The sequence below is a fragment of the Mangifera indica genome, chromosome 2 (assembly GCF_011075055.1).
Source record: "Mangifera indica cultivar Alphonso chromosome 2, CATAS_Mindica_2.1, whole genome shotgun sequence".
Taxonomy (NCBI): domain Eukaryota; kingdom Viridiplantae; phylum Streptophyta; class Magnoliopsida; order Sapindales; family Anacardiaceae; genus Mangifera; species Mangifera indica.
In genome coordinates this window covers 6,078,999-6,091,986 of record NC_058138.1, presented here as the reverse complement: position 1 = coordinate 6,091,986, position 12,988 = coordinate 6,078,999, and the positions used below count along the sequence as shown (strand labels likewise).

General features: G+C 30.9%; 1 protein-coding gene and 2 long non-coding RNA genes across 3 annotated transcripts; 2 read left to right on the top strand and 1 right to left on the bottom strand.

Annotated features, from left to right (window-relative positions):
* Positions 1–342: 342 nt before the first annotated feature.
* Positions 343–5,500, top strand: LOC123208488 (probable disease resistance protein At4g27220). Its single transcript, XM_044626026.1, has 3 exons — positions 343–1,283; positions 3,518–3,842; positions 4,140–5,500. Exons 1-3 carry the CDS (start codon positions 645–647, stop codon positions 5,498–5,500), a joined length of 2,325 nt encoding a protein of 774 aa, XP_044481961.1. The 5' UTR covers positions 343–644.
* Positions 2,390–2,975, bottom strand: LOC123209515. The gene is made up of 2 exons (XR_006501080.1): positions 2,826–2,975; positions 2,390–2,702 (listed from the first exon to the last, which is right to left on the bottom strand). It is a non-coding gene; the product is annotated as an uncharacterized LOC123209515 (long non-coding RNA).
* Positions 5,501–11,114: 5,614 nt separating the features above from the next.
* On the top strand, positions 11,115–12,659 carry LOC123207815. Its single transcript, XR_006500516.1, has 3 exons — positions 11,115–11,190; positions 11,442–11,519; positions 12,295–12,659. It is a non-coding gene; the product is annotated as an uncharacterized LOC123207815 (long non-coding RNA).
* Positions 12,660–12,988: the final 329 nt, after the last annotated feature.

Sequence of the window (12,988 nt, the reverse complement as noted above, 5' to 3'; positions counted from 1 at the left end):
TTTTTAATATTTTGGATTCTCGGCCTATTGGGTTAAAATATTTTAAATTGCAATAATCGATACCTAATCATCTTTTGTACGCATCTGATTTTGAGAATAATTTAAGGCAAGTAGCATTTTCTTTTATATATCTATAAATATCTTAAGATTATTATATTACAAATTGACCTGTAAAGTCAGGGAGATTAACAACAGGAAAATTAAAAAAAAATCAAAATTAGAGAATTATAGCTGAGTAGTGGAATGGAGGTGGCTGGGTCATGAAAGTGCCTAAGGATTATTATATCACTAATTGGCCTGTAAAGTTAGGCAGATTAACTCATTTTCACTTATTTATTTGGTTCTTAATATTTTGCACAGAGAAAGTTGTCCTCAGCAACTTTAAAAGCAATTGAATACTTTTACCATCTTCATTTTTGTTCTCTCTCAATCATTTAGAAACCACTCAAAAATATATTCACTCACAAACCTCTCCGAAACCAGTTCCCTTGATTTCTTTTTTACCCAATCTTCCTTATTTCACCCAATTTCCTTACTTTATTTGAGTTTGCACTTTAGTTGTCCTGTTATCATCTGTGTTTTAGTTATTTTCATTTGCTTCACTTCTCCTTCTGTTTTTTAAAACTTTAAAAAAGTTAAAAAAAATGGTTGATGTCGCTGGGAGTATCGGGGGTGTGTTGAGTCCTATCCTCGAAGTTGGCAAGTGGTTGGCTGCTCCGATTTGGCGTCAATTCAAGTATTTGTACAACTACAATACCAATTTCAAAAATCTGGAAAAACAAGTCGATAAGTTGAAGAATACAAGAGATGAAATCCAGCGTAAGGTTACGGCTGCTGAAAGAAATGTGGAAGAGATCAAACAGAATGTTAAGGACTGGCAGAAGGATGTGAACAAGACAATTTTAGAAGCAGAGCAGTTGATTCAAGAGAAAACAAACAACCCTCCATGTTTCAAGAGATTGTGCTCCAACTACAAACAAAGCAAGAAAGCTTTCAAATTAAAGTGGGATGATATTGATCAACTCCTCCAACAAGAAAAGGAATTCGATCAAGTTTCCTTTCCTACTATTCCACAAGATATCTGGCTTAGATCTACTGAAGATTATTTGGCGTTCGAATCAAGAAACTCTACTGTGAAGAATGTATGGGATGCTTTAAATGATGAGAATGTGTATATGATTGGTGTTTACGGGATGGGTGGTATTGGGAAGACCACTCTTGTGCAGGAGGTTGGTAGGAAAGCGCAAAAGGATAAGCTATTTGACGACATTGTTTTTGTCGAGGTAATGTTTGAACTTTCTTATGATTATTTTGAGTGATAATTATTTATATGATTTGTATTATTTGAGTGAAATTAATAATAGAATAATGAAATTAATAAAATAAAATAGCTATCAGTTTAGAATTATTGTTCTCTGTTAGTGTATTTTGTTGTTCTTGATATTTGAGTGATAATTATTGTTCTCTGTTAGTGTATTTTGTTGTTCTTGATATTTGAGTGATAATTATTGTTCTCTGTTAGTGTATTTGAGTGATAATTATTGTTCTCTGTTAGAATTATACCGATAAAACAATTTTATTTTGTGTCAATGTTATATTATATTATGTAAGCAATACAAAATGATATTATTTTGTTATATAACTCTGATTCAAAATAATATTGTTTTGTTTTAAATTTGTTGAGTTTGAGCTCAGTTCACATGTGCTCGAGCTTGTATCTAGAATATCAAGCCTACTCGAGTTCATGCAAGCCACGCTCAAGCATCACCCATTATATTAAGTTCAAACTCATTTTTTAAAAAATCATAAAATTTGAGCTTAAGTTTAAGCTCGACTTATTTTATACCAAACTTAAATAAATTTAAATTCAAACTTATTTGATTTGAATCGACCCTTATACAAAAATAAAAAATATATTTAAAAATCTTATTATTCTAGTCTATTCATTAAAGTAGTATAAAAAGTAATTTAATTCAGGGGTATATATTAAATTTAGGGTTAAAATTGTGTCAATTTTTTTCTTATAAATTTAGCAATTTAATGGACCACCTCACTTCTTAACACTTTGCCCCCTAATGTCAATTCATTGGCTCCACTACTAGTTATGGAACTAAGATAGTACTCTCTCTCTTGTGGCCCTTAAATTGCCTTTGATACACTATTAAAAATAACTATACCTATCTTGTGACCTTTAGTTTCATTTTTTTCAAATATGCAATTAACACATATATAAAAACAAATCTTATTAATTTATTTATATGACAAACAGTTATAGCGTAAAATTAGGTGATTTTGAAATCAACTGTTGTACCAATTATATGAATAAATTTATAAGATTTGTTTATATATATAGTTTTATTCTAAATTAAATATCATAACAATTTATTCATAGTCACAATCGATATATGATCATATGACATCAAAATGGACCACATTGAATGACACGATGTCAGTGTCGTGCACAAAACAGGAAAAGAGCCCCACAATCTAAGGGCAAAGAAAAGTAACCATCATGAAAGGGATATATAGGAAAGAAACTGGGAATTTTGGGGCAAAGACAAAATAATTAAAAAGTATTGATAGTAAAAAGAGATAAAGAAGAAATAAACCTCATGAGACAAAGAGAAATTTGTCAAATGACAAGTCTCCACATGAACACCCAAAAGCTTTCTCACATCCAATATCCTGTCCGTTGATATTCCCTTCACAAAAAGAATTTATGTGGAAAATTGTATCTAAGGGAACCAAAGTGCATAAACTTTGATGAATAGGAGGGTTAAAAGAACAAATAACATTTCAGGATCAAGTGCAAATAAGATTAATACCTTGAGAGTGAGTTGTGAATCATCAGGAGTCTCAACTGTAATCTCAGTAACTGTGGGCAAAACTGTGTGAATTATAAGATTAATTAGTGTCTAATGAAGAAAGAATAATGATAATAAAGCATGATAAGGATGCATTTGGATGCCAAGAAAATGTGAGAAAATGGATAGGAAAGTATAAGGTCTAAGCATGTATGCAGTTGTAATTTATAACCTAGACTTGAAGGTAAGGTTCTGTTTGGTTGCCAAGAAAGTGGGATAAAATGGATAAGAATTCGATAGAAACTTTAATGAAATGAATCTCAACAAGCCAAAGGCATATGGGTATGAGTTGTTTTCCTTTGTTTTTCTCAGTAAACAAACAAAAAAAGACCAAAGGAGACAGGCAAGAAAATATATCTAAGGTGTCATTTGATTGGCAAGAAAATGTGAGAAAATAGATAAGAAAATATAAGCTTTAAACATGTACAAATGCAATTGTAACGTTGACTTGAAGATAAGGTTCTATTTGGTTGCGAGGAAAGTGCTAGAAAATGCCTAAGAATTTGATAGAAACTTTAATGAAATGAGTCTCAACAAGCTAAAAGGCATGTGGGTATGGATTGTTTTCCTTTGTTTTCTCAGTAAATGAACAGAAAATAATCAAATGAGAGAAGCAAGAAAATATGAGATAGCTTATTATTCTCGTCTTATAGGTAACACAAAATTTGGATATAGAGAAGGTTCAAACAGAAATTGCAGAGAAGTTAGGCGTAAAATTCAGTAATAAGAGTGAAAGAGCAAATAAGTTGTATGAGAGATTGAAGAGCGGTAAGAAGATCCTTTTAATTTTAGACAATATTTGGGAAAATGTTGATCTAAAGACCATTGGTATTCCTTCTAAAATCGATTGTGGAGGATGCAAACTAATGTTCACAACAAGAAATTTAGATGTATTGGAGAAGATAGGTTCCACAAATAATTTCAAGATAGGCATTTTGGAAGAAGAAGAAGCTTGGATCCTATTCGCCAGGATGGCAGGTAACTTGTCTTATAGAATTTCCACTTGTATGTTTTCTTAGTTTCCCCAAATTTTATTACATCCAGATATATTAATGTAGTTCTAGTACAGACAGAATTTTCACAATTTTAATTGGTTTAACAAATAAATTTTAAGTTTACCAGAAAGTACTATTGTTAAGTTAGTAATTTGTTTTTCCTTTGTCATTTGACATATAAAGTGGCATTAGTATAATCCTATTTTGACATTATTTTTACATATCCAAAGTATGCATGTAAATACATAAGCAGGTAGCATAATCTTGGCTCTCTTTGTAGGTGATGTTATTCAAACACGTGAATTGAATTCTTTACCGAATGACATATGCAAGGAATGCAAAGGGTTGCCCATCGTGATTAGTACCATAGCAAAAGCATTAAAAAATAGGAGTCATCCGTCTGATTGGAAAGTAGCCTTGAAAGAATTGAGAGCACATTCGCCAACAAAATTCATAGGATTCCTAGAAAAGGAGTACATGAAGATAGCCTTAAGTTACGACTATTTAAGAGATGATGAACTTAAGAAAATGTTTTTAATTTCTAGTTTAATGGAAAATAATGATTCTATTTCAGACTTGTTCAAACATGTTGTGTATCTAGATATACTTGAAGGAGCTAACTTGACAATGGAAGACGCACAAGATAGACTAGATAAATTGGTTCGAGATCTTAAAGATGCTAGTTTGTTACTTGATGGGGTTACAAACAAACAATTTGCTATGCATGATGTTGTTCGTGTTGTTGCTTTAACAATAGCATACGTTGATCATCATGTATTTACAGCAAAAAATGACATTGAACGCGAATGGAAGGATAGAGATAAACTCAAGAAATGCACAAAAATCTCCCTACCTGGTAGGAGTAGTACTATCATTAGTCAACTTTGGCCTAATGATTTGGATTGTCCAACTCTTGAATATTTCTATATGCCAAACTCTTATTTCGAAATTCCAAAGGACTTCTTCAAAGTGATGCCAAAGCTCAAAGTTTTAAATTTAGTAGGACTGCACCAATCATCATTGCCATCTTCCCTTCGTCTTTTGAAAAACCTTCAAACACTATGTTTAGATGATAGCACAATCAAAGATGTTGCTATTATCGGAAAGCTAAAGAAATTAAAAGTCCTTAGCTTGAAACGTTTAATTATTAAGGAGTTGTCTATAGAAATAGGTCAATTGACTGAACTAAGGTCATTAGATTTAAGCAATTGTAGACAATTACAAGTCATTGTGCCAAATGTGATATCAAAATTATTGCAATTGGAAGAATTTCATATAAAGGGCTGTCCTATTCAGTGGAAGGTTGAAGTACTTGAGGAACTAAAGCTCTTGTCTAATCTTGCAAGTGTAGAATTGGATATCAAAGATAATAAGGTGCAACCTAAAAACTTATTTGCCAAAGAGCCTAAAAAGTACAAAATATCTGTAGGAGATTGTTGGTTCCTATATCCAAAATATGAGTATTTGAGGATGCTGGAAGTTAAATTTGATTCTATCAGCTCACTAGAAGAATTACATCTATTCAAGAATGTTGAGCTCTTAAGCTTAGCCGAATTTTCAGAAGATGAGAACCATATTCAGGATTCAAAGATTGATTTGCAGTCCAAGGAAATCATGCCATTGTTTAATGAAAAGGTTTGATTGACTATATCTTCTTGTATTTCTCTATTATATATTCTTATTTTCTTTTATGCCTATTCACTTTGGTTTTTCTTTTATGCCTATTCACTTTGGTTTCTCTTTTTGCATATTCTTTTCTGTATTATAAGTTTTATATTCTTGTCTTTTTTATTCTCTTTTTGCAATTCTTTTTTTCTAGTGATTTAAATTTTCAATTCAATTTCACTATTAAGTATTTCTCTTCAATCTCCATACAACATAATATCTGTCAAATCGGTCTTATCAATTCATGCTTGATGTCATAGTTAATATTATTAGAGAAAAAAAGAACATGTTCATATCAATGACATGTCATCTATTTATCTATCTATCTATCTATCAATCAGTAAGAATTAATTTTATATATTTTAAATATTTTATGCAAAAGTTCATAAATGTTGAAACAACAATTACTTTGGTTGCAGCTTAATTTCACCAATTTTAGGACGGTGGCATTGAACAATATTAGTTTTGGAAAAATTTGGAGCAGCCAACTTTTAACTTCCTCCTCTCAAAATTTGACACGATTGACATTGTGGAGATGTGGAAAGATAAAATATGTATTTCCATTTTCCATAATCAAAAGCCTCAGACAACTTCAATACCTAAAGATAATGGATTGTGAGGTTTTAGAGAAAATTGTTGAAGAAGAGGAAGGAGCAGAAGTAGTTGTTAATTCTGTCTTTCCACAAGTAACAGAATTGGTGCTTGAAAGTTTACCAAAACTTACAATTTTCTATCCAATAATACATGCTTCAGAATTTCCCATGTTAAAAAGGTTGGTGATAAAGTATTGTGAAAAATTCACTTCAAGATATTTGGGCTTGCAAGATAATAACGAGAAGGGTGAACTTCACATTTCAGAGTCAAAATTCTTGTGCTTAGAGTGTAAGGTACGAATATCTTGTTTTAAATATCTTGGTTTTGCCTGAAATAGTTTCATTATTGTTTAACTTATATACAAGTTAATTCAAATGTAATGGGAAAAGAATATTAAGATTTTTGAAAAATATTTTCAGAATATGATTAAAACGCTAACTGGATTTTGTTTTATAACTATGCAGATCAACAACAATTTGGAGGAATTTGAATTACAGGATGGTTTGAGAAACATTACTTGGCAGAGTCAATATAGAGCTCTTAATATCTCACTAGATAACTCAGCAAATATTTCATTTGGACTCCTTCAAAGATTTGAAAGTTTAAAAAAACTCGGACTATATTATTGTGAATACAAAGAAATTAAGTGTGTATCTAATCTTCCAAATCTTGAACATCTACGTGTAGTAGATTGTAGCAAATTGATGAGTCTAGTGCCATCTTCAGCTTGTTTGCAGAATCTTAAAGTTTTCAGAGTCCGGGGAGTGAATGGGTTAGTTGCATTAACAACACCTTCAGTGGCTAGAAGCTTGGTGCAGTTGAGAGAATTGAGCATATCTGAATGTGGAATGCTGGTTGAAATAGTAGAAAATGAGAGAGATGCAACAACAAGTGCCAAAATTGTTTTTGACAATTTGAAGGTTTTGTTACTTGAAAGGTTAAAGAGTTTCACATGCTTTTGTTCTTGGAATTGTTCTTTCAATTTCTCATCATTAGAAGTATTAAGTATAGAAGAATGTCCCAATTTGAAGACTTTCTCTCGAGGAATCTTAAGCACTCCAAAGTTACACAAAGTCAACTATGAGAGAATGGAAGTAGAGAATGAGGGGAATGATCTTAATAAAATCATACAAGGATTATACAAAAAGCAAAACCAGGTATGTAATCGAGTAATATAGTTTATTTTTTAATTACTTATCTATGTAAGTTTTGTTAGTTTAGAAAAGAGACAAAGAATTAATGGAATTTTTAGTTACTTTATATTGAAACAACCGTAAACTTGTAATGCAGGAAATCTCTCTTGATATCAAGTACAAGGCATTCCAAGATGATAATTCAACAGAAATTTGCTACATCTAACATCCAACTTCCTTCTATCAAAATTTGACACATTTGATCCTGTGGAATTGTGGAAGTATAAAATATGCATTTCCACCTTCCATTGCCAAAAGTCTCCACCAACTCCAACAACTAATGATAGGAGATTGTAAGGTTTTAGAACATATTGTTGCAAAAGAAGAAGGAGCAAATGTTGTTGTCAATTTTGTCTTTCCGAATGTAACCTTATTGAAGCTTGAAAATCTAACAGAACTTACAGCCTTCTACCCTGAAAGACATATGTCAGAATGGCCAAAATTGAAGGAGTTGGTAGTGAGAAATTGTACAAAATGTCTGAACTTCAAAAACAACACTGAGGACAGTAGAATTGATAGTTTAGATCGAAAAGCTATCTTCTTGGACGATAAGGTATGAATATCTTCTTGAAAAGGAAGTAATATTCTCTCTTTATGTTTTAACAATTTATTCAAAACTTTAATTGTGGAATTCTTATCTTCTTTAATTTTCCTTTGGAACTAAAGTTTAGAAAAATTCAGGGTTATTTGATTTGAACAATATCACTTTAGGATCTTTTTAATTAAAGTTATTTAAATCCTAGATTATTTTTAGAAATAGATTATCGAACATAATTTTAGAAATCAGTAATAATATTTTATTTTTTCTAGAAAAAAATTTGAAAATTGAAAGCATATGAAGAAGGGTGATAAATTCAAAATTAGTTTAACTAGATCAAATTTTTGTTTTAAGAATAAAAAATACTCACTGAATTTTGTTTTGATGAATTTGTAGATCAACTCATATTTGGAGGTTTTTGAATTATGGAACAGTTTAGCAAAGATTACTTGGCAAAATCAATCTAAAGCTCTTCAAGTATCTGATGATGAATCAACATATATTCCACTTGGACTCCTTCAAAGATTTTACAATCTCAAAAAGCTTCAACTACATTTTTGTAATTACAAAGAAATTAAGAGCCTATCTGATCTTCCAAGTTTTGAAGTTCTACATTTGTCTGACTGTCAAAATTTGATGAGTCTACTGCCATCTACACCTTCTTTCCAGAATCTTAAAGTTCTTAATGTAGAATGTTGCAATGGGTTGGTTAACTTAACAACACCTTCAAATGCTAGAAGTTTGGTGCAATTGAGAGAATTGAGAATATCATATTGTCAAATGTTGATTGAAATAGTAGAAAATGAGGGAGATGCAACATCAAGCAGTGAACAAGTTGTTTTTAACAATTTGAACAAGTTGTCAATTGAATATTTAGGATGTCTCTTATGTTTTTGCTCTGGGAATTACTCTTTCAATTTTCCATCTTTGGAAGAGTTAATTATAAAAGAGTGCCCCAATATGAAGCGTTTTTCTCAAGGAATGATTAGTACACCAAAGTTACACAAAGTCAATTATGAAAGAAAGGAGGTAGAAAATGGAGGGAATGACTTGAACACAACTATACAGCAAGCACATAAAGAAAAGGTATGCATGCATTCAATTAATTAGCTTAAATATATTTTTGCAATTTTGTAAAAAATAATATATTTTAAGGGTTAATTATAATAAATTATGTTTTAAACAATGTTAACCTTGATTCCACATAAAAAAGAAGTAGTTTGTGCATATGTTGAACATTATTATTGAACTAGTGGTCACCACACATTTTCACTCCTTAGTTCATCATTTTTTTTTTTTTTTTTGGCTAGAATACAACTGACCATCAATGCATCATATTTTTTGCTCATTGGTTCCAGTTGAACATATTTAAATTTTATGTTGTTATACTTTAAAATTTTATTTTAATTTGATTGACACACGATTTTTCTTTAGTTTAACTTCAACTTAAAGGAATTGACATTAAGTGGAAGGGAAATCATGGTCATTTGGCAAGGAAAGTTTCCTGAGAACTTTGGCAAAGTAGAAACTCTTGAATTGATAAAGGATGGATATACATATATCCCAATTCAAATCCTTCAGAGATTTATCTGTCTTGAAAACCTCATATTGAAAGTGAGTTCATATGAAGAGTTATTTTCGTTTAGAGGAGGAGAGGAGGGCACTAGAATATTCACAAACTTAAAACAATTAAACTTGTGGGGGCTTTTTAATTTAAAGTTTATTTCAAAGCAAGACTCCCGACTAAACTTAACTCATCACAATCTTCATTCTTTAAATGTAAACTATTGTCACAATTTGACTACTTTGTTGTTGCCTTCACCATCTTTTGAAAATCTAAGGACTTTGAGGGTAAGTCATTGTAATGGAATGCAAAACTTAATGACATCTTCAAGAGCCAAAACTCTAGTTTGTCTTGAAAGCTTGTCAATAGAAGAATGTGAAATGATGATAGAAGTATTAACAAATGAGGGAGATATAGAGAAAGGTGAAATTGTTTTTAAGAAATTGAAGGACTTGACCTTGTTTGGTTTAGAAAGTTTCACATACTTCTATTCTGGAAATTACACATTAAAATTCCCATTCTTAGAAAGATTATCTGTGAGAAGATGCTCCAAAATGAAGACTTTCTCTAGAGGAGGCTTAAGCATGCCAAGGTTACTACAGGTGAACATGAAAAACTGTTCAAGTGACATAAATTCAATTGCACAACAATTACAAAATGGTACGTATTCATTTATTTAACAATATATTTTAGAGGATTCTAATTCAATATATTTTTAGTATTGAATTAAAATCCTCTAAGTGAGAAGCTAGAGTAATAGGATTTATGTGTTTTTCAAGTCGTGTGGTATTTATTTCCCAATTTCTTCGTCTTCTAATTTAATTCTCTACAGTTTTTGTTTTTACCATTAATGTATTGTTCTCTATGATTACAGATTGTGCGAAATTATGGGAAAGATTCCCAGGATACTAAACTGCAAAGGTCATATGGTAAGTGTGTGGTATTAGATGACTTTATATTTCTTTTTAAACATAATTCATAAAAAATTCAGTTGATTAAATAGATTTTGGCTATATATTTTAAGATATTGGAAGGTTAAATATAATATTGCTTAATTATTTAAGGGACTACTTTCTATATTTCAAGACAAGAATAAAATGATATAATCATATAAGACACTATAGTGAGATTATCCAATCATGTAAATTTTTGCGGAGCTAGGCGGTCTCATGGCAATATGACTCCTGCCAAGTTTGCTCAAATATCCAGCTTCCTACCTTTATTTTACCATCAATTTCAAACCGTCATAAAAACCAACACGTTAGGGTTGGATTTGAACCGAGCTAACTTGGACTCAAATTTTAGCTTGAGTCAGATGACATTAATGTGGAAGGACTTTATGGTGAGACTGTTTATTTGATGAGAGGTTGATTTGGAAGGACAATATGTTAATACTATTTGCAAATCTGTGTATATGAAGTCTTGTTGATATAATGATGAATACCCCAACTTACAAAAGTGTTGTTTTATTTGTGTTTTTAGTCAATAATAAAAAAGCTTGTCCTTCCCTTGTAGTCTTAGTTCCTTTTTAAAGCCTTTATCTCTTCTGGTTGTTCTTCATTTTGGTCAAGGCTGCTTTGTGTTTCAGAAAGCAAGAAATGGCAATAATTCAAAGATGTTGATTTTGATAATTTCTCTGTTCCTACTATTCTATCTATTCATTATTTCTGCACCTTCATCACTGATTTGGGAGCTTTTTGTTTGCAGACTATTGTTGGTGTAATTTGTAAGCCGGCTGGACTCAGTCACAGCTATGGAGCTATATTCATTCCAGAAAGTTTAATTGATTTCATTCTTGAGACACTATTCTCAGAAGTATTATATATATATACACACACGCGCACCTATTTTCCTTCAGATTTGTGACTCTGCAAATCAAATTGATTATTGTAGTTATTTTCTTTACCTCATTGTCACTGTATCTTTGGAAAGCATTGTAGAAACTTATCGATAGTGTAAATTTGTTATTATTTTATATTAATAAATTTTGTATCATAGTTTACCTATATTATTCTCATTTTTATATAGGATGACGATCCAATAAATGAAGATGTTTCGGAAGTGAAATTGATGCTCCTCATGGCATTAGATTCAGCAACCACTGAAGTAAGATATTTCAGATGACCCTTTCATTGGACTTGGTATACTGAATTGATGAATAATGGAGTTCATTTTTGGTTATCATCTTATTTTTAATATTGTTCCTTTGCTGCAACTGTTTCCACATTAATTTTAGTAATATATATGAGAGGCCTCTGTGAGATGACATTGCAGCTAGCTCATTTAAAGTCAGATGGCTAAAAGGCCACCTTTCATCTTCTTGTCCTGCTTTTGTACGATTCCCTTTTATGCTTTAACAAACTTGTAGAATAAAATATACAGATTAATTACCATACCCCATAAGAGAAGCATAGGGCATATTTAGGTTAATATGCATGTTGACCTATTTAGGTTAATATACATATTTAGGTTGTGGATGGTGAGGTGGTTGAGGGTAGCTGATGTTACTAAGCTTGGTCTAGCTAAGAGTTGTGCGTTTATATAGAAGCTTATTAAGCATACTGAGCATGATAATCTGAAATTGATGAGGAAGTTCAGAGAGAATTGAGTTACAAGTGTTTCTGTATATTCTCATATTGGAGTTCTGTGATCTAGGTTGTAAATATTTGAATGATACTTAGCAAAATTAGTTTTTGTACTGCAATGTACTTCCTATTTTACTAGTACAACAACTAGACATGTGTATTATAATCTATAATTTGACAAGTGGCACAAATTTATGATACGAAGTTTACTTTATGAACCACCTTCTCCCATATTTTAAATTAATCTGAATATTATTTATTCTTCTAAAGCTTATAATCTGAATATCTTTCGATAGAAAACACTCTGTTACAGATTTAGAAGCTAGATGATGACTAAGGGTTGAAGAGATTTCAACCTTTCTCAAACTGAAGGGAGTTTCATTGAATATTCAAGGGGAGTTGAACACTTTTACCTAAGCTGGATGTTTTAAGTGATGAATGAGTGGAATGCCCATGTTCTTCTTCAGACATGTGCAACTTTTTATTAATCTATATCTAATTTTTCAGTTTATATTCTAAAAATTATTACTGAAAATTTTGGTTGTTTGATTAATTTGGTTATTGTGAATTTAAGATTTCTAAACTTGGTCTCATAGAGGTCGGATATGTTTATAGTTGAACCATGTAATAATCATTCATCCCTCTATGTGTAATGCTTGTTTATATTTTGTGTTGCATAAGTTATTAAATACATAATCACATTTACTGCATACATAAATTGTGTCCACATATTTTGACCATAACCAACTTGTACCATTTACATATTTATCCATGAATCCATCTGATTTGAAATTGAAGTATGGTGATTTGCAGATTTTTATGATGATTTTGTAATTTAAATAAGGTTGTTGACGATTTTAAGCCATTTATATTACAATTCTGAGAAGTTAGTGAAATCTTAATTTGGCTTATCTTTTCACTGTAGCCTTTGTATACAGGGGGTTTAAAACTTAATTGGTTTGTCCTTTGATGTGAATTTGGAAACAGATT

Bases quoted from the DNA above. Each gene is read 5' to 3' on its own strand.
- LOC123208488 (XM_044626026.1), top strand. From the start codon at position 645: ATGGTTGATGTCGCTGGGAGTATCGGGGGTGTGTTGAGTCCTATCCTC. The intron at 1,284-3,517 runs GTAATGTTTGAA...CTCGTCTTATAG, and splicing joins ACGACATTGTTTTTGTCGAG to GTAACACAAAATTTGGATAT. The intron at 3,843-4,139 runs GTAACTTGTCTT...CTCTCTTTGTAG, and splicing joins CCTATTCGCCAGGATGGCAG to GTGATGTTATTCAAACACGT.